The sequence below is a fragment of the Hibiscus syriacus genome, unplaced genomic scaffold, assembly GCF_006381635.1.
Source record: "Hibiscus syriacus cultivar Baekdansim isolate YM2019G1 unplaced genomic scaffold, ASM638163v2 tig00116975_pilon, whole genome shotgun sequence".
In the NCBI taxonomy this organism is placed as follows: Eukaryota; Viridiplantae; Streptophyta; class Magnoliopsida; order Malvales; family Malvaceae; genus Hibiscus; species Hibiscus syriacus.
This window is the reverse complement of record NW_024063499.1, coordinates 1,179,256-1,201,148: the sequence shown is the minus strand read 5'-3', so window position 1 is coordinate 1,201,148 and position 21,893 is coordinate 1,179,256. Positions and strand designations below refer to the sequence as shown.

Genomic DNA, 21,893 nt, shown 5'->3' with positions numbered 1-21,893 from the left:
ATATATATATATATATAAATAAAAACTAATTGGGTACTTAGGTATCCGAAAAAATTAGATTGTGATCCGAACCTGATTCGGGAAATGTCAGGCCAGGTATTCGACCTGGTTGGGTAATTTTTTTAGAAAATTACCCGGTTTTTAAAGTCCGGGTCGGTGGGTCGGGTAATTTTGCACACCCAGAATAAAAACCCAGGCATTCTAGCATTCTTCCAGTGTTAAGTTATATTAAATAATTTGTAAATTGTTTTTAAAAGGTTATTTAATATGTTAATTAAATTAATAAAATATCTAAATCTGAAATTTAGGTGAAGTTTAATGAAAAAAAGTTACATCAATATTTTTCAATTTAATATTAAAGGTTAACATGATTAAAAATGACTTATTACATGGATAATTGGTATAAAGTGTCCTTAGATAATCTTATGTTTCATTAATTAAACAAAATCATCTTATACATATGAAAAGAATTCTCAAATAATTTTACATTTTCCGATAATATAACTTGGTAATATAATATTATGTGAATTAAACCACCCCTTCAAAGTTATTTTTTTAAAAATATTTTATTATTTTAACAATAACAATTGACGGTGTTATAAATTAATTTGAATATAATAATTATTATAAAATAGTGAGGTGGGATTATGTTATGCAGAAAATTAAATCCTAAAATTTAACTTAATAGAAGGAATGAGACTAGAATTAGATATTTAATTTTATATAAGAATAATATTGTTATGGGGATTTCGATTTCCGGTATTTCTAAGTTTCTTTAACAACGATTTAATAAATAATTGTGCATAAATGTTTTAATTTTTAAATTATATTATACTCTCATGGTATAATCCTTAATTTTGTTGATTGTCTGTTGAGTTTTAATTCTATTTTATATTTTGAGAGGATTACAATTAATTTAAATATTATTGTTGACTTAATTACGGAAATGATGAAAGTTTGATACCAAATTTCCATTTAACAACATTCTATTATTCAAAAAAAAAATTAATGGTACGAAGTGATTATAAGATAGTATATATTCATAATCTTTTTCAATCATGGACAACGCACGCACTCTCTGTAGATGTAATTGCTCGAACCAAAGATATTAAGGAATAACAACACTCCTTTCAATCATTAAAACCGACGGAAGTCATTCAATAAATTCTTCTTATTGGATTCCTAATTTCAGACTTGTATGAATGAATTTAATGTATCCTTTGAATAAGTAACAGTATGCTCCCTTAACAACCCCACAATAACGTTCAAATTCCAGCAGCAAGCGAAGACTCGACCACTACTTTATTTACCAACTAATTATGAATGCCAATGACTATTCCCATGCTTTTCCACAATGTACATAACTTAAGTGGCCCTTCGCATGGTAATCACCGATGACGCCAAACGTGAAATCACGTGGACTTTGAATTGCAATGTCCTAAGAAACTAGGGCATCTCACTTCTACCACACGCATCTAGATAACTTTATCTCTACATTATTTTTTTTAAATTAAATACAATAAATAAATCTGATTATCAAATTCAGGCGTAATAAAATTTAATCTCTTTTAAAACAAGGGATATTTATAGGATTTGATGGCTTTCAAATTCCAATATATTTTCTCCACTTATTGCATCAATTTTCCACTTTGCATTTAAACATAATACTCTTAACATCTTTTTTCTATAGTGGAATATAAATTAAAGTGGCTTAACATCAAGAAACTGGCTTGAAGATTTATAATAGTTTACGTTATACTTATTATTTAATCGATAAAGAACACAAACGATTTCTCAACTATAGAATGATGTTGAGTACTTCAACTATTAAAAGTTACAAAATGACCATCCGATTATAAGACATTGATTTGTTGAATCATCGACTATTAAAAGTTAATAAAATAGTCATCCAATTATGTATATGTTCCAAATTCATCTTTTTCTGTTAACAAATGAGAAATCACTTGAGCTTGATGTTAACATATTCACTGGGATATCATAAAAATATGATCCATTAATTATTTGAGTTGTATTTTGTAAATTAAGTCTCTGTTTACATTATGTCATTCGAACCACTTCTCGAAATATTATGTCATTGAGTCATTGCTTGAAAGCAGTAACAGTGCCAATATACATCATTAAAATATGATTTTATCATATCTCAGTCAGCGGATTAATATCCAGATCATACGACCGTCAAGTTTTTAATGAAAAATTATGAGTTTGGAACATATAAATAGTCATATGACTATTTTTAAATTTTTAATAGTCGGGAGATTTAATGAAGTAGCACCTTATAGTCGGTATATTGTTTATATATTTACCCTTATTTATTTTGAATTAGCTATCCTAATCAACAATTTTTTTAAATTTAAAAAATAAAACTTAATCAATATTCACAACTATCATCTTTTTTATTATAATCAAAATTTTTATTTTCAAAAGATAGAATACTTTAACAAATGAAATCTTATTTAAAAGAAAATTGTGTTGCACGAATTAAGCTTTTTTCAGATTAAATGATAGTTGTTAATTCTAAAAGTCTTAGGTCCGAGTACTAAAAATTGTAAAGATTTTTAACCTTTAATTGTCAAATTATGAAAAAAAAATCTTTATAATATCTATTATCTTATAACCCTCTAAATTAATATAATAATAAATTATGTTAAATTCTTTTATATATATTATCAAATTGGCACTTGTTATGAGCAGTGCACGTGCACACTTTTCTAGAGTGAAACACTTTTGTAAATTCTCCATATAATTACAAAATCAAGTATATTGACAGATGATATAACTAAAAGCCAGGCAAATTCTCCGAGATAATGTTTTCAAACTTTTTATTTCACGAGATAATACTCTCGCAAGATTAGTTGTTCAAATAGGGTGAATTCTACAGTGCAGTTGTAGGTTGCCATGGCATCCGGGTGAGCTTGGAGGTCACTATGGCATCCGAGCGACCTGTATGGGGTTTGCATGAGCCATGCACGTGAATGGATAGGTCGCCAGGGCATCCCAGCGACATTGTAGGACGCCATGGCATCCCAGCGACATGGTAGGCCGTCAGGGCATCCGAGCGACATGCATGTTTTGCATAGACAACACTTCACATGGGATAGGTCGCCAACGTTCATGGCTGCTACTCGCCTCTGCACGACTGTCCCCTCCCGCTGCGCCCATGCAGCGTGAATTCAACTGCATTATTGCAGCACTTATTGCTGCATTATTGCAGTCGTTCAGCTCACGTGAATGACAATTTGAGGGTGATATAATTGAAGCAGACGGGATGGGTAGTTATATTATATATTGGATGGGTTAATGAGTGAAACATAAAAGAAAGAATGGGAGAAGAGAGCAAGGGAAAAGAGGAAGAAGAAGAAAGGGAGAGCACAACATTGAGGTAAGTTTTTTAATTAATTAAATTAGTTTATTATTTTAAATTATTAGTTTGTTAGTTTTTGGTTTAAGGTAAAACAAAATTTTAGTTAATTAGTTTGTTAGTTTAAGTTATATTATTGTTAGTTTAAGTTATATGATACATAAATATAAAATTATTTAATTAGTTTATTTGATAATTATATATTAAAAAAATTAATTAGTGTGTTAGTTAGTCTAATATTTAATTAGTTTGTAGTTAGTTAAATAGTTAAGTTATATTTTGGTTGTTGAATTTATATTATATAAAAAATTTAGTTAAGTAGTTTATTAGTAGTTTAAGTTTTATTATAATAAAAAATAGTTTATTAGTTTAAGTTATATAAAAGAATAATTATTTAAATTAGTTTATTATTATAAATTATTAGTTAATTAGTTTATTATTATAAATTAGGGTAAAACAAAAAATTAGTTTGTTAGTTTAAGTTATATTATTGTTAGTTTAAGTTATATCATATAGAAATAAAAAATTATTTAATTAGTATGTTTGATAGTTACATATTAATAAAAATAAGTAGTTAATTTGTTAGTCGTTAGTTATATATAAAAAAATATGTAATTAGTTTGTGTTATTTAAATAGTTAAGTTATATTTGTTTGTTGAATTTATATTATATAAAAAATTTAGTTAATTAGTTTTTTAGTAGTAAATTATAAGTTATTATATTAAATATTTTTGTTGTGTTGTAAATTAGTTATTTAGTTACTTAACATTAGATTATATTAAATGATTTTTTAAATACTGTTGTTTAATTTTTTCTACAGATTCATTCGAATGGCTGAAAAAATTCCACTGGTGAGACTTGCCAATGAACATATTTCAAGTCATTTGGGAATAATGGTGAATAAAATATGTGTTTAATAAATTATTATTAATAAAAATTTGAATATTATTTTATGATTGTGATAAAATTTTTGCATTATTTAATTGCAGGAGGACGAGCAGCGAGTCCTTCGTCATCGGCTACATAAAGTGCCCAAGCCACACCAATTGATAGAAGAAAACCTGCAAGAGGTTGGATTTTGGTATGTAACATTTGTACGAGATAACAAATTGGTCCCAGGTTTGATCAGTGAGTTGATTGAACGTTGGAGATCAGAAACGCACACGTTTCATTTGCCGTGTGGAGAATGTACGATCACTCTGAAGGATGTGACAATACAACTCGGGGTCCAAACTAATGGGATGTCGGTGGTAATAACATATGAGTTTACTAATGTGGCACAACTTTGCAGTTTGTTTCTTAGGAAAACGCCCGTACCACCAGAGTGTAAAGGGTGGCGTGTGAGGTTGTCATGGTTGAAGAATGAATTTCAGCTTCAACCAAATAGTACGGAGCACGAATTTATATATGCAACACAAGCATATATATTGCAATTGATTGGCGGAATTTTGATGTTGGATAAATCTGGTAGTTATGTTCACATTCAATATCTTATTTTTTTAAGAAATTTTGAAAATAGTAGGCAATATACCTGGGGATCGGCGATATTGGCGTTCTTGTATCTTGAGATGTGTAAGGCGTCATTAGTCGTGAATGATAATAATACATCAGAAATCGGTGGATGTTTGCTGCTGCTACAATCATGGGATTGGTATAGACTTCCGTTCTTGACACCGATTAGTTGGACTGCGGTTGACTTTCCACTTGCCGGAAGGTAATATGAATTCTCTATTTTAATATAAAATATTAATTATAAATTTATTTATTTTGATTAAAATTATTGAACAAAATGACCATATTTTTGTTTTGATTGATATACAGATGGAGGCATAAAATTGAAGGCACGGAGTTGGTGCACAACAACATTAAAGAGTTCAGGCTGAAGATCGACATTAAGGCCAAAAAGGAGGTATGTATAATTTGTTATTATTATTTATTATTTAAATTAACTATATTATTTGATTTAAATCAATTTTATTGTTAATTTAATTGTACAGTTTAATTGGAGACCATACATGAATGAAGAAATTTTGGCATTGGTGCCGCACGATGTTTTAGATGGGTTTCAATATTGGTGTGCTGTTACACCATTGATCAATTTTGCTTTTGTTGAGATCCAATTTGGTGATAGAGTGCTGAGGTAATTCCACTTCCACCAACCTATTCCATGAAGTCCATAGGATCATGACCTCCTCCAAAACTTAGATGGTCGTCATCTGGTGAATTGGGTTGAGACGCATGACCACCTGCACAGATTAGATGGTCGCCACAAAGAAAAGGTGAATTGGGTTGAGAAGCATGCAACCTACATTAATGCTTGGAACAATAGGGCTTCATCCATGCCAACTCTTGACGAAATTCAAGACGACGACTTTTATTTTGAGACTTCGACTTGCCTTGCTTATTTTTGGGATAATGGAAAGCCGTTCTTGACAACAATAGTAAAGAGGCGACAGTTTTTAAGGTTTAAGAAAATATTTGGTAAAGTTGAATACTCTCTATCGAGTAGGAGTGGGAGTTCATCTCAACAACCTGAAGCGAAAATGACCGATGTGGAAGCGCACCATAACCGTTCGACGATGCGGGATCGTTGCATCACGCATTTGATGATTATACTGTCTCGGCATACATACTAGAGTTTGTGCAGCTTGAGGTACCCATCTACTCTCCCATGTTTGCGTCGACGTATGACTTTGAGCACATGACATCTATGATATCAAATACCAGTATTTGTCAGTCAACGTTTGCAAGTGGGATGAAATCGCAAACTGGTGGAATGGCAGTTCAAATGCCCCCAATGAATGAGGATGATGGGTACCATACTCCTGAGCAACTGCAACGACCACAACGCATCAGACGTCCACCCTGACATTATCATTCAACAACACCCCGGCATCGGCAAGAATTGTAAACTCGTTTATTATTTGTTTCAAATTAAATATTGAAATTAGACTAGCTTTTTTTAACTTTAACAAATTCGACATATTTATAATGGTTTTTAGTATCAAATCTCGTGAAATAATTGCATTACTAGTAATCATTAGTAAATCAATAAAATCAAATAATTAAATATTAATAATAAATCATTATTAATAATAATTACTAAATCATTATTATCAAATTATTATTATAATGATTATTACTAAATCATTATTATAATGATTATTATCAAATCATTACTAAATCATCAGTACATTAAATATTAAAATCATTATTAAATCATTATTATCAAATCATTAATAAATCATATAATTATTAACAAATCCTATGTGTTATTTGCTAAAAGTTAAATGGTTAACGTTCGAATCTCTTTAAAAACTTAATTATTAAATCATTAGTAAATCATTAGTATCAAATCATTAAATATTTAGAAATCATTAATAAATTTGACTATGTATAAATTTAAATTCGAGTAGTCCACACTTGTAAACTCATTTGTTATTTGTTACAAAATAAATATTTATTAATGATTAAATTATTATTATATTTTCATTATTACTTAACCATTATTTAATCATGAACATAAGTGTATGGGCTTACACCAGCATACATACATGCAGCGACTGCATGAGCACATGGATATTTCCATACCTGAAAACGACTACAATCACACCATTTGTGTAGTAAATCAACTCTAAATGTTTGGTCTTCTCCTCCGATGTTACGGCGTATGCACGAAACGACAAAAGTATGACCAACTCGGTCGAAATTATGAACAACCATTGACGTTGTCAATCGCTCATTTACTTCCATTGATTCCACCACTGTAGGAGCCCAAGTTTTACCTCTATTTATGAGACTCTCAATTTCCTTGTCTTTATCCGACCATACTTTAGCCAATCTAAAGTATGTCTCTTTCACCACACTCGCTATTGGGAGATTGCGTGTACCTTTTAGTATTGAATTAATGGCCTCAGCAAGGTTTGTGGTCATATGTCCGTATCGCTGACCTTTATCGTATGCTTGCGACCATTTTTCCCGCAAAATTTTTGAAGCCCACTTCCAAACACACCGATCATCGTAAAATACCTTCAAATTCTCCAATCTCTTGTCAAAATTTAGTCGGCGTAGTTCTTATCCTGTTTCATAATATATTGTGTTAAACTGTAATTAAAAAAACCACATAAAAAATGCACAAATATTGAAAATAAAACTTACCCATGCTGACTATCTCGCTACGAATGTGTGCATTATGAAACTGGTCGATACTATTCTTACCAATATGACAGATACAAAATGTCGGATATGCATACGGAGGTATCCAACGACTTCCTGGTCGTTCAATTGCCGCCAAAATACCCGTTCCTCTATCGGATATCAAGCAAACTCCATCTTCACGAACGACATATTGATATAGATTGGTCATAAAGAAATCTCAAGCCTCTATTGTTTCTCCCTCAACAATGGTGAATGCAATTGGGAAGATATTTCGCTCTCCATCTTGCGCAATTACCATCGAGAGTACATGCCTATATTGACCATACAACCACGTACCATCTACTTGGATCCTACATTTGCAAAATGGAAATCCTTCGATACATGCCTTGGATGCCCAAAATAGTCTATGAAATATTTTCTTCCCTGGCACAAATTGACCTTCTTCGTCATATGCGGCCATGGTTTGAGACTTTACTATTGTTCCTGGGATAAATCGCTTCATTGCTTGTAGCAAATGTGGTAGCTCATTGTACAATGTATCCCAATCTCCATACGTCAGCTTCATTACTTTCATCTTCGCATTCCACACCTTGCAATATTTTACTTGATATCCAAATTGGCTTCGAATAGATACAACTAACACTAAACAAGATATCCTTGGATCCTTTTCAACCATCACCTTTACGTATTCGCATATTACATCAGAGTCCAATAGTCGGTGGTCTTGTTCGATAGAGTTTTGCAAACATGTGTGCGGACCATTGTACCTCGTGATGACCCAAGCATCGTGCCTTTGATTTTTCGACACTCTGATCTTCCACTTGCACTCTGGGTCATATTTTACACACTTCGTGTATAGGGTTTTATGGTTTGACTTTGCAACATGGACATCAACATGGCATTTGATGTATTACTCTTTAATCGCCAGCGTAGCTTCATTTTTTCCTCTGAATTGCACCCCAACTGAAAATTCACCAGAATTATCGAATGATTCAGCCATTTGGCATAGAGGTAAATGTGGCATGTTTGGGAATTCAAGTGCCCTCATCGCATCATAGTCTATCTCGTACATGTGAGGAGTAGCTTCATACGGTGTCGGAACTTCATCAATTGCACCTCCACCGGAAAAAATTTCATCATTGCCCAAAACGGGTTCTTCGGTTTCTTCTTCTTCGCTTGAATCATCATGAATTTCTCCCCATCGATTTTTAACAATAATATCAATAACCAATTTTGGTATGTTTCTCGTCTCATACTCTACTGCTGTAGATGTCCCTCCGACTTCATTTCCAAATTCTAGCAGTTCCATAAAATTGTTCTGGAACCTGTATGTCGGGTACTCAAACGCACTATCGAAAGCCATTTCAGATGGATTTCGAGCCACATCTCTTGATGGCCCATGAACATCACATATGTTACGCATATCAACAAATAACTCAATAATTGCTATATTGGTTGACTCATATAATCCAATCATGGTTCCAATATCATCTTTTTCTTCAAGTGAAACTGCAGCATATCTGACTGGGTTGGGACATATCATAAATATGTACCTCAAACCATCTACTGCAGCTCAAATTTTTATTTCTATGTTCTGCTTCATTTCTATAAATGTGATATCTTTTTTGAACATCATATTTATTGGTTTTTCATACTGAAAAACAACTCCGACCTCATTTTCCATAATCTGTCCATTATAATGGACAATCGTGAAAAAGTTGTTGCTCATTTTCTCTACAAATTAAAAAATATATAAATTTAGATTAAAAAAATTAGATAAGAAAATTTCTTAAATCATTTAGTATTGATTACTAATAATAATGATTAGTTTGATAATATTTTTATTTTTTTAAATATCAAACAAATTTGTTAATTAATAGTTATAAATTTTAAGATTATATTCCATTCAATTTTTACTCCTTACTAATTTACACTTAATCTAATGTAAATTAAACAAAATATTTTTAAAAACAACACTAAATATTTTTAAACAAAATATTTTTTTAAATGGGAATAAATTAAACAAATTAATTTTATATAATCTAATATAAACTAACTAACTAACTAATTTACATATACACAACAACAAAAAATAATTAACTGCCATGTATTTATGCCTTCTTCCTTTCCTTTCTTTTCATTTCTTGTTTCTTTCTTCGAATCAATTTGTACGTGGGCAAATGTTGTGGAATAATGCCCTATACGTGTAAAAAAATTATTTCTTTAAACAACAATAAATTAAACAAATTAATTTTATATAATCTAATATATTATAATATAACTTAAACTAATAAACTATTTCTTTATTATAATATAATTTAGTTAAAATAACAAACTAATTAAGCACTAATTAACTTTTTTTTATAATATAACTTAAACTTCAACAAACAACCTAATATACGTTTAAACACACTAACAAATTAATTAAATATTTTTTTACATTTAATAACTTAAACTAAGAAACTAATTAAAAAAATTTCTATATAATCTAATATATAACTTAAACTAACAAACTAATATAATATAATTTAAACTAACAAACTAATAATTTATACTAACAAACTAATTAACTAAATTTATGTTTTACCCTAAACCCTAAACTAACAAACTAATTATTTCATATAATAAACTAAATTAAACAATAAAAAATTACCTCACGAACGATGTTTGAGCCTTTATTTCCCTTTCTTCGTATTCTTTTTCTTTCCTTTCTCTCGCCAAATTTTCTTTCTTTCTTATGATTCTACCCTAAACCCCTCATATCTAATATATAATGATCTTTACACGGTTGGTAAGCTACAATCAATTTGAGCTGTATAATTCACGTTGAAGGCTGCAACTTTTCAACCGTTGAACGTTGCAATAATGCATCACTAATTGCTGCATGCAACAGCTAATTTTACACTGCAGCAATGCATCTATGATAGCGGGAGGAGACAGCCACGAAGCTATGGCACAAGGGAGTAGCGGGAGCAGCTACAGAAACTTGGTCGTCGGGCGTGCATGACGACCTATGTGGAAGTGTTGGCGATCATTCTCTCTTCGCTGGACGTCGTGCATGGCACATGCATCATTTTCTGGACGTACAAGGGGGTGAGAGTGCATGTATGACGACCTACAAGGTCGCCTAGAGGGCATGGTGTATGTCGCCCGGAGGGCATGGCGACCTATGGTTGGGGACTTGTATGGCACATGCAAACGTTCAAATGTTCATTATCTCTCTGCAGCTCGCCGGGAAGCCAAAGCGACCTAGTAGGTTGCCCGGATGGCATGGCGACCTACGACCAACACTGTGGATTTCACCCTATTTGAGCAATTAATCTTGGGAGTACATTATCTCGTGAAATAATTTCTTCGAGAACATTATCTCGAAAGTTTTGCCTCATACATATTATTATCACAATTACAAAGCTGTTACTTAATGGTCAAATTTTATAAATTATCCTTATATTATGTATTTTGTTATATATTTAACCTCTTTACTTTTTTGAAATATATACTTTTATTGTCAAATAATTTTCGTTACTTATTTCGCTGAGCATATAACGTAACATATTCATCTTGATATTTGTGTGTAATTGTATAAATATTAAATAAATTTTTTGGAGGGAATAAATCATGGTAAATAGATTAAATCGATAAAAAAAATCCACCACAAATGGATTTTTTCTTAGAGAATTTGGCCCTTCATTAATGTGAATGTATTGCTTTGAGATTGGAGATTAAATAAAGAGAGGAAAATTGCTTTGAAGCACATGGTGTGAATGGGATTAGATTCAAATGGAATCAAAGTTGCTAAATCATGGTCAAACAATTAAAAAGAAAAATCAACTTACTTTATGTTAGCGCATCAACATCACGTCGACCCAATGCTTCCAGCCTTTGACTGATCCACAACAAAAGTTTTCTTTTTCTTTCAATTATTGATATTTTATTAATTAATGCGGATCAAATATTATATTTATATGAGTAATATTTTTAATTTGATTTAATTTGTTTATAATATCAAGATAGAATTTTTAAATTGTAAAAAATCTATTGTCAGAAATACTTTTTGAGAGAGGACACATATATTAATAACACAATTGATAATATTTACCTGAGATGGAGGACCAATAAAAAATAAATAATTGTTAGAAAAATTAATTTCCAAATATAATCTTGTCACATGTCTCGACTTACTAAACCATCTAATTATTGATAAAAAATTTAGCCTAACTTTTGCATTGTTTTATTTTATTTTACATTTATTAATAAATTGATGTCTAAATTATATATATATATTCAAAATTATTATTTGATTGATATTTATATTTTTTTTATCATTTTAATATCTGAAATTTAAAAAATTAAGATTAACATTTAGATTTTTTAGTTAATATATAATATTTTAACAATAAATCACATTATGATATATAACATTTAATAATATCGTAATCTTAATCGATTAATATAACATCAATGATTTAATTAAGTATTGAAATATCATCAATAAAGATATTCTTTTAAAAAAAATTAACATATTTAGATATTAATTTTAAAAATATATTAAATTTAAATACTAATTTACATAATAAGCAATTATTTTTTTTGTCTGGGCTCACTCAAGTCAAACATCAGTACCATACCAGTGCAGGGCAGCACATGTTGGCTGACTCATTGACTATTCCACAGTGCATTTTCCCTGAAAGGCTAACGTATTTCCAACTAATTGCGTAATTGTCACAACTGTGAAGAATTTGGAAGAGGAAAGTAAAAAACAAACCCACTGGTAGTTAAAAGAAACAGGTCGAGAGAACAGAATCATCCAAACCTAGTGTTTAGACCCAACTAAACTAAATATTATTTTTATTTTTTATTATTTTTATAATGTTAAAAAACATTAAAAAAAAGTCAGAGAGAAAAAGCAAAGGCAATAATAGGAGGAAAATGATTGCAGTTAATCCGTCAAAAGACCAAACTCTGGCCAGTTGCCACTTGAATGTGGGGGCTAAAAGTATACAGTACACATTCAACAGGATCCCAAAGCTCTTATAAGACCTCTGCTCTGCCAATGCCAAAACCAACCCATTTCGAGGAAAAATAATGCACCTACCTCCACATCAAATGTCTCAACTATGCTTACCATTTCTCTTCCTCCTCTTCACCTCCATACCCTTCAAAGCCACTTCACAGGACATTAAAACCGAAAGAACCGTTCTTCTCCGACTCAAACAACAGCTCGGCAATCCGCCGTCACTTTCACACTGGAACACGTCGTCCTCGCCTTGCGATTGGCCGGAGATCAACTGCACCTCCAACTCAATTACCGAACTTCATCTCGGCGACAAAAACATCACGGCAAGTGTCCCTCCAATTATATGTGACCTCACAAACCTCACTTACCTTGACCTTTACAACAATTCCATCCCGGGGGAGTTCCCAATGCTTTACGATTGTTCAAAGCTTGAGATCCTAGTCCTTTCTCAGAACTATTTCGTCGGTCCGATCCCCGATGATATCGACCGGTTGTCGACTCTGGTTTACTTGGATATAAGTGGCAACAACTTTTCCGGTGATATTCCGACGAGTATCGGAAGATTACCGGTGTTGAACACGTTAAACATTGTCCAAAACCAGTTCAATGGGACATTTCCCAAGGAAATTGGTAACCTGTCCAATCTAGCGATTCTGATGATGGCTTATAACGAGTTTGTTACGATGAGAATACCTCCGGAATTCGGTCAGATGAGCAAGTTGCGGTACTTATGGATGACAGAAACCAATTTGATCGGAGAAATCCCGGAAAGTTTCAACAATCTTTCAGGTCTAGAGCACTTGGACATGGCTATAAACAATCTGGAAGGCCCCATTCCTAGAAGCTTGCTTTCATTGAAGAATTTAACAGAAGTTTACCTCTACCACAATAAGCTGTCCGGCGAGATACCGAAAACCATTGACGCTTCGAGTTTGACCAAAGTCGATCTTTCCATGAACAATTTGACAGGCTCCATTCCAGAGGACTTTGGGAAGTTGCAATATTTGGAGTTTCTAAACCTGGCTTACAATCAGTTGACGGCAGAGTTACCAACAAGCATTGCTCAACTTCCTGCCCTGCGCGATTTTCGTGTTTTCCGGAACATGTTGAGCGGAGTCTTGTCACCGGAATTCGGTCTTCATTCGAAGCTCGAAGGATTCGAGGTGTCGGAGAATCAATTCAGTGGCCAACTGCCTGAACATTTATGTGCTGGAGGTGTGCTACAAGGAGTGATTGCATATACAAACAATCTCACCGGGCGAATACCGGAGTCACTCGGAAATTGCCCCACGTTACGCACAATTCAACTTCACAACAACAAGTTCTCCGGTGAGATTCCTCCACGTTTATGGACGACTTTCAATTTGTCGGTCTTCTTGTTAACAAACAATTCCTTCTCGGGCAAGTTACCGAGTAGAGTTACATGGAATATGTCGAGGGTGGAAATTAGCAACAACAAGTTCTCTGGTGAAATCCCACCCGGAATTGCATCTTGGTCGAATTTGGTTGTCTTCCAGGCGAGCAACAATTTATTTTCAGGCAAAATTCCAAAGGAGGTAACGAACCTTTCTCGCCTCACTGCTTTGCTTCTCGACGGCAATGATCTCTCCGGTGAACTGCCATCTGAAATAATCTCATGGAGATCGTTAACTACGTTAGATGTCTCCAACAACAAGCTCTCCGGAGAAATCCCTGCTGCAATCGCTTCTTTACCTGACTTGCTTTACTTAGATTTATCCGAAAACCAATTCTCCGGTGAGATTCCTTCTGAAATTGGCAACCAGAGGCTGGCTTCACTCAACTTGTCATCCAATCAACTTGTTGGAAAGATTCCCAAGCAGTTAAACAACCTTGCATATGAAGGCAGTTTTATGAAAAATTCCGGTTTATGTGCAGATCATCCAATTCTAAAGCTTCCGGACTGCAATTTCAAAATCCATAAGCCTGATAAATTGTCATCTAAATGTATTGCCATGATTGTGGCACTTTCCATCCTTACTTCCACAATTATCCTTCTATTGAGCTTCTTCTTAGTTCGAGACTACAGGAGGAAAAAGTATGGACAATACCTAGCAACATGGAAGTTGACCTCGTTCCAGAGATTGGGTTTCACAAAGGGGAACATCTTGTCCAATTTGACAGATAACAATCTCATCGGAAGTGGTGGCTCGGGGAAGGTTTATCGAGTCGCCGTAAACCGGTTAGGTGAATCCGTTGCTGTTAAGAAAATTTGGAATAGTAAGGAAGTGGATCACAAGCTTGAGAAAGAGTTCTTAGCTGAAGTCGAAATACTGAGCAACATTCGGCATTCCAACATAGTGAAGTTACTATGTTGCATTTCTAGCGACGATTCGAAGCTTCTGGTATATGAGTACATGGAGAATCGGAGCCTCGATAGATGGCTTCACGGGAATAAGAGAAGCCTGGTCTCAGGGTCTAATTCTGTTCACCATGATGTCTTGGACTGGCCTAGAAGGTTACAAATTGCTGTTGGAGCTGCTCAAGGGCTATGCTACATGCACCATGAGTGCCTGGCACCAATCATCCATCGTGATGTGAAGTCTAGCAATATCTTGTTGGACTCCGAATTCAATGCAAAAATTGCAGATTTTGGACTTGCTAAGATGCTAACTAGGCATGCAAGTGCTCACTCGATATCGGCGGTCGCAGGATCTTTTGGATACCTCGCCCCAGGTAAATATGCTCAAAACATTATCATTGTCCCCTTTTTAATCTCATCTATATTTTGAAACAGAAAGACTGGAGACTGGAGCATCTATTTTAACACAAAGTTGTCATTCGGATTGCAGAGTATGCATATACAACAAAAGTCAATGCAAAGGTTGATGTTTACAGCTTTGGAGTGGTACTTCTCGAATTGGTGACTGGAAAAGAAGCCAATAGCGCAGATGAAAATATGAGCCTGGCGGAATTGGCGTGGCAGGACTTCTCAGAAGATAAACCCATGGTGGAAATACTAGATCCAGAGGTAAAGGAAACATCCTACTTGGAGGAGATGATGCTGGTATACAAGGTCGGAATCCTTTGTACGGATGCATCACCTTCTAACAGGCCTTCGATGAAGGAAGTTTCGCATATCCTTCGCAGCTGTTGTCTTCCTAATGGTCATGCAGCCAAAAAAGTGGGAAGCGACTTTGATGTGTCTCCGCTTCTTGGCAGAGACAACCCTTATCTTTCCAGTTACAAGCACGGTAAAAAGGGATCCAAGGAAGATGACAACTTGATTAACATAGTCTGAATTTTACCAATAGCCGCGGTGAATCCAAGTCGACAGGATTCCAGAGAGCAAAAGTGAGCTTTGCTCATTTATTTTCACACTTTTTGAATTAATACATAGAGTCGATGTCTGCTAAATTTAACATTCTAAGTAACAAGAAACACTCCTTGTAGTTCAGTTGCACATAGCATTGTGTGAGAGATGAGTTAACCAGCTAGAGAGAAAGCTTAAACTGTATTATTGGTTATCTATGTACAAAGGATTAAATAAAGTTGCCAAAACAAATTCTAAATGATACACTACACCGCCTCTATGATTTACAAAACCTTGATTAAGAATACTCGATTTATAAATGGAGGCAAACAAGGCCACAACACTCGAGTGGTTAAAAATGAGATAGCAGTCTTCAAAGCACCAGCACTCTTGTAGCCTCATGACTCCTTCAATCTAAAACCACACAGCAATTAATGAGACACTTACCAAGGCCAGGCCTTTACTCCTTTGATAACACCGATTCTCCGAGTGTATCATCTACAATACATTATGCCATTGACTTCAAACCAACCTGCTAAAGATTATGTGGAAAACGGCATAAAGAGATTGTGATTTCCATAAACAAAACACGAGTTACAAATGCACATGCCTGGTCATTGGCTTCTGCAAAGCTTCTGACCAAGCTCCATCTTGAGAATCTACAACCTTCCCAACAGGGATATTTGGCTATAAAATAAAACAAGGTCAAAAGGCAAGTTAGATACCCAAAAATAGTCCAAAGATACGTAAGAAATAAGAGGGAGGGTCATGTATCTGAGCCTACAAAACATAGTCAGGGTCTTAAGCACAATCACTGGAAACATAGCCCATATGATGGTGTTACAGGGCCTGCCACCACATATACACCAGTTAGGAGATCGGGTGGGCAAAGAATTAACATGAGAAAAAAAGGGGGTGGAGACAAGTATACAATTGTAATGATTACATGATATCGCTGAAAGGTTTCCTAAATGAACATAAGATAATTCAAGTCATATGAAATAAAGATTTTATTCACACACAGTTAAACATCAAGTTAAAGACCATTTCTTTAGTCAAAACTTAATTTCTCAAGAACAAGATTCCTAAAAAAACAGGACTAGCAATCACAATGACCCAAATATACAGAAAAAGACAAGGAACAAAGAAGGTTACCTAAATAGAAAACAAAACAGTAAAGTAAGCAGGCAACTACTACAAGGTAGAAGAGAAAAAATTATTTATTTTTGTCCAAAAGATGAATTCAAAACCTGTAATTCTTCAGGCAAACTGTTTTGGAAAACACCACTTGCATTTGGATGTCCATTTTCCAGAAGTGAATCCAAATCTGCACAGCATACACTACCACCCTGCAAAGATCCCCGACTCACTATCTCCAGAACTTCCAGTATTGTCACATCCATCTGCTACAGTCTTTAACCCAAATACCTCAAACAAAAGAACTCACCTCGCAATTGAGGCTCTGCGCATTGGAACTTGACCCATATACACTTTCAGCAATTTCCACTACTGTTTGATTACATGGTTTGACCGCCTCTTGACCGACCCCATCACCACCTCCTTTCCAGTTTAAGATGTTCCTAGAGGATCCAGTCTCTACATCATCCGTGTAAGCTAATGCCAAATCCTCAGTTTTCTCTTGATACAAGCTATGCTTGCGTGACTCCCTTATATCAGAATCAGGAACTTCACATGGAGGAAGCGACTCCTGCCTAAGAACAGGTTCACCCAACAACTCAGCAGACTCTACATTTCTAACTACCGAAAAATTATCTACATCTAAAGAAGTCTGCCCACATATGGTGAGGGACCCTTGACTATCAGTTCTAGTCTGCTGAATAGTAATTTCCACATTTCTTTCTTTGATGTCTAACAGCCTATCATCATCCGCACCTCTTCGGTGATCTGGTTTAACTGCTTGACCATTACTGATATGAGATATTCCTCCACCTGTACCACTTTCTAGAGAAACAGACTCCAGCCTCTGGGGGCTAATAGAGGCCCGCTTCTCAGGTTTGTCCAGTATTTTATCCACCGTCTCATCATCATGTTTTCTCTTAATTTGTCTTTCTGCAGACCCTAACTTAGACCTTGGGACAACTTCACAAGTTTTTCCAGTATGGTGGTTCGGATGCCTCGATGGTCGAGGCCGTCTATATCCATCAGGGAAAACAAAGACAGGAAGCTGCCTCCTACGAACATGAGAAACATAAATATCCATTCCCGGTTTCCAAAACATGTACATGCTTATCTCCTGTCTGAACTCATCAACTGTCCCACGTATGTCAAATTGTTGACCTTCTTGACCACTCACTCCCACTTTCCTCTGCAAGCCCATGAAGAATGCACAATGTGCAAACTGCTTTGACTTATCAACATACTCATTTGGGTAAGGATGACACTGCAACATTCCATTTGTGTCCCGCTCTATCTGCAGAGAGACATTGAAACCATGAGAAAGAGAAAAATATTCATTATACAGAACTAGTATCTTAAAAGTAGTACTCCTGCACCAGAATAGTTGACGTTTACCTTCAAGGTAAGCTGCCTAAGCCGTGACTCTACCCAGCCTTTCCATACCAGTAAATCATCAGTATCTGCTGAAACTATGTCAACTTGTAGATAGTTTTTGTATGCCTCAAAGAAAAGATAAGGTTCAAACAAAGCATACCATTGAGCTTTGCTTAGCTCAATTTCCTGCATGATAACAAAATTATTAAGATGAGTGATCGATAGTTTAAGCTTCGGTAGAGGCAGCTAGACCTTAATACACAATAGACTTGTATGATCTCACCTCACATATTATGTTACCATACTGGAACTGTTCCATCATAACACGAAGAGTGCTTGTAGAGACATTGTAACTGGAATTCATGCAAGGGTAAGCAGGAGTTATTATTGGCATAAGATGAAACCGGTCCCGATGGTTCTTCCGAGGATCCCAGACAGGAAAGCCAAGTTCTTCTTCTTCTATTGAGCACAACATAACAGGGTTTGGCCACCTCCACTGAGTATATACTCTAAAAAAACGAGAAACTAGCATACTAGGTATTGCATTGGGATAAAGCTGGCACACACGTGCAACTAGAAGAGCCCAATTTACACCTCCCAGAAATCCCGTAACCTACAAAAGTGAAAAACAAAGACTGAAACATGATACAAAAGCAAAGAAGCCAATGAAAAAGAAATTAATAGATATCAATCTTACATTGGAATAAACACAACGCCTCTTGGCCCAGAACTTCAGACATCTAAGCGTCATGCGGAAGTGCTAAAATCATACAATTAAACAGAAGAGTATAAAAATGGCAAAAAGTAACAGAACAAGTGTTGGTCAACACACAATACTCACCTCAACATTTGGAATGAGTTTAAGGATTTGATCAGCAACCCTACACCCATTAAGACTTCGAACAGTTTGCTCATCAACATTATGCAGCACAGACTCATGTGAGATGTCAAGGTCCTGTTGATTAGTTCAGAAAAAAATACCAGAGATGTCAAAATTCAGAGCAACTAAACATGTACTGAAAACTTAACATTAAAAATTTGTAATGAAACATCAAAAATATTCTATATTGGTCTGTCCCTTCAGCAAACATAACATTCAACTCTCAACCAAAAATTCAGTTAAAATACTCCAAGGCCCATCCAACTGCTAGTCAAATTCATTCTGAACCCAAACTTATAAAATTGTCTAAATATGCCAGAAGTCACTTTTGCTTATTGAAACTATTGAGAGAAAAAAAACTAACTGAAGGAAGAAAGGGACAGCTAAAAGAACTCATATATTAGGATGTATCCATGAGTTGCTAAAGGCCAGATGTAAAGACTACTTTGACAGTTAGTCAAAGGATAATGCGGTATTTTAAGCAAAAGAGTACCAGATATGCATAACACCATATACTTAAATTTGCTTATTAATTGTCATAAAACAAATAGGTTATAATATAAGGTCGAGTTGGCAACATATCAAGCAACTAAGAAAGATTTCTTTATCATGGAATTGCTTGCAACATCCTGCAATGTGTAAAGAAAACCATTCTTGGACTTCATTCAAGTGTTAAGTGATGCAGTGATGAAGTAGACAAGTGTAAATTCAAAAGATCGTCAAATGGAATACAAACTTACATATGGAACAACCAAAAGAGAGATACTTGCATAAAGAAGATCAATTGATATCCCTTGGAACTTAAATTTCATTACTGGAACATGAGCATCTGGAACTGGTTGAAGTTCAGTGACTTCATCCATTTCAGTCAAAATATCATGCAAAATGATGAAGAAATCTTCCTGATGAAATTCAAAGTAATGCTAGTAAAACTGAAACAACGTGACTAGCAACTTAATTGAAGGAAAAAGAAAAGAAAAATAGGCAGATTAAAGACACCTCACGGTTCACAAAAGATGGTCCAACACACAAAGTGTCTAAGTCAGCTCCCGGTCCATGCACCTATCAAAACAGTGAATTGTTGCTTAGAACATGAATATCATCAAATATTGATTTAATTTGTGACACACGATATAGACACAACAATCCATAAAAAATATCATCAATGGAAATTGGTAGAGCAACAGACAAAGTTCATGTTCACAGAGAAACCTTAAAAACTTTGTATTTCTATGAACACCAAGAAAAGTCAGAAAGATAACAAGTTAATGAAATGGCAGTTTTGATCGATCATTAGAGTTATACTTACCCCTAAGCGGTAAGATCCAAAAGTGAAAATGACAGCATTTGCTTCCTCCACCATCTGATCTGTGTATCCCTTTTGACGTGTTAATCGCTTTACCCAACTTTTTACAATCTACAAGGAAAATAATCACTTTTCAGAACTACAAAAAAATAAATTAGATCAAACATCTTTAACTGACATATGAACAAGCTAAAGCCATCTGCAATGCATTTGTCACCGTACAATCACCATAACATGCAAATCTAGGTGCTTGGTAATTCATAAATGAAACATGAACCGGTAGTCCCAACCGAAACGCAATGTACCAACTATTCGCTTTTTTCTTCAACTAATGGAAGACAACAAACAAACATCCATTATTTGGTAATTTACCTTAGTGATATGGCCAAGAACCTCCTCCCTTTTCGCAGACTCTTCTTTGCTCTCGTAAAGCCCAGACTCTATCAAAAACTGAAGAAAAAAATATATCGTCAATTAAATGTCACTAAAATATGCAATACTTAACAAGAAGACCATAACATTACCTTCTCCAGTTCCGTATTCCGTTGAATATCAGCCTCACTTGGCCCCGCGAGTGATATCGGTTTCGTGATTCCATGCTTCTTCGGAGGTTGTGATTGCTGCGGAAAAGATGCATCAGGGCTCCGAGTATCCATCGGTTTCAGAAATAAACAAACCCAATAAACGACACCAAAAACACTCGAGCTTCAATTTAACCTCAAACTGACACAAGCTCGAGCAACTGTAACGGGAATCAATCAAATTTAACAAGGCAACGAAATTTTGATTACAACACAAACCGACATAAAATGAAAGATATTTTTTTTTTTTTTTTGCAGATGAGATTTTAAACACAAAACACGAACGAAACGGAAAACAGATCGGAACCCTAAATGGTTGAAGGGCAGGGAAACTGCTTGGGAATTTCAACGAAGAAGGTCAAACACGGAATTTCAAGGAATATAACATCAGATTTAAACTCGATTCTCAAGAACAGTGCACGAAGGCGAGAGAAAGATAGACGAAAGATCGAGAACGCGGGATGAGATGGACAAGTAGGTTTCAGCGGGCAAAGGCTGCGTTGCGTTTGGTAGGGTTTATTTCATTATATTTTTCTTCCCCTTTTTGTCCACTGTATACTCTATTGATTTAAATTGGGTCAGTTCGAGTCTCAATAATTTAGATCTTTTAAATTCCACTTATTATATTTTTTGACTAAAGAATTAGAATTAATGTTTATATTATAATCAAAATCTTATTATTACATGTATTTCTAAAAGTAACCCTATAAAACTCATATGCAATAGTTATTAACCGAATTATATGTGAATTATTATTAATAAAAAAATACATATTATTAATCTAGCTTTA

General features: G+C 34.4%; 2 protein-coding genes across 6 annotated transcripts; one reads left to right on the top strand and one right to left on the bottom strand.

Moving 5' to 3' along the window:
* Positions 1-1,464: 1,464 nt before the first annotated feature.
* LOC120192381 (nuclear poly(A) polymerase 4-like) lies at positions 1,465-21,644 on the bottom strand. 5 transcript variants are annotated; one of them, XM_039195170.1, is made up of 14 exons: positions 21,047-21,644; positions 20,895-20,972; positions 20,526-20,633; positions 20,216-20,278; positions 19,957-20,118; positions 19,178-19,291; positions 19,034-19,096; positions 18,620-18,949; positions 18,358-18,522; positions 17,273-18,256; positions 17,076-17,174; positions 16,436-16,512; positions 11,725-11,727; positions 1,465-1,475 (listed from the first exon to the last, which is right to left on the bottom strand). In XM_039195170.1, coding segments are annotated over exons 1-14 (2,379 nt in total). In that variant the 5' UTR covers positions 21,179-21,644; the 3' UTR covers positions 1,465-1,474. The 5 variants fall into 5 exon arrangements, with proteins under 5 accessions (XP_039051101.1, XP_039051102.1, XP_039051099.1 ...); XM_039195168.1 differs by lacking the exons at positions 1,465-1,475; positions 11,725-11,727 and adding an exon at positions 16,054-16,357; XM_039195169.1 differs by lacking the exons at positions 1,465-1,475; positions 11,725-11,727 and adding an exon at positions 16,055-16,323.
* LOC120192380 (receptor-like protein kinase HSL1) lies at positions 12,605-15,843 on the top strand. The gene is made up of 2 exons (XM_039195166.1): positions 12,605-15,248; positions 15,365-15,843. Exons 1-2 carry the CDS (start codon positions 12,623-12,625, stop codon positions 15,811-15,813), a joined length of 3,075 nt encoding a protein of 1,024 aa, XP_039051097.1. The 5' UTR covers positions 12,605-12,622; the 3' UTR covers positions 15,814-15,843.
* Positions 21,645-21,893: the final 249 nt, after the last annotated feature.

Coding starts and splice junctions, on each gene's coding strand:
- LOC120192380 (XM_039195166.1), top strand. CDS start 12,623: ATGCACCTACCTCCACATCAAATGTCTCAACTATGCTTACCATTTCTC. Junction 15,249..15,364: donor TTTTGGATACCTCGCCCCAG/GTAAATATGCTC, acceptor TTCGGATTGCAG/AGTATGCATATACAACAAAA.
- LOC120192381 (XM_039195167.1), bottom strand. CDS start 21,178: ATGGATACTCGGAGCCCTGATGCATCTTTTCCGCAGCAATCACAACCT. Junction 20,279..20,525: donor TTGGATCTTACCGCTTAGGG/GTAAGTATAACT, acceptor CTGTTTTGATAG/GTGCATGGACCGGGAGCTGA. Junction 20,119..20,215: donor CATCTTTTGTGAACCGTGAG/GTGTCTTTAATC, acceptor GAATTTCATCAG/GAAGATTTCTTCATCATTTT.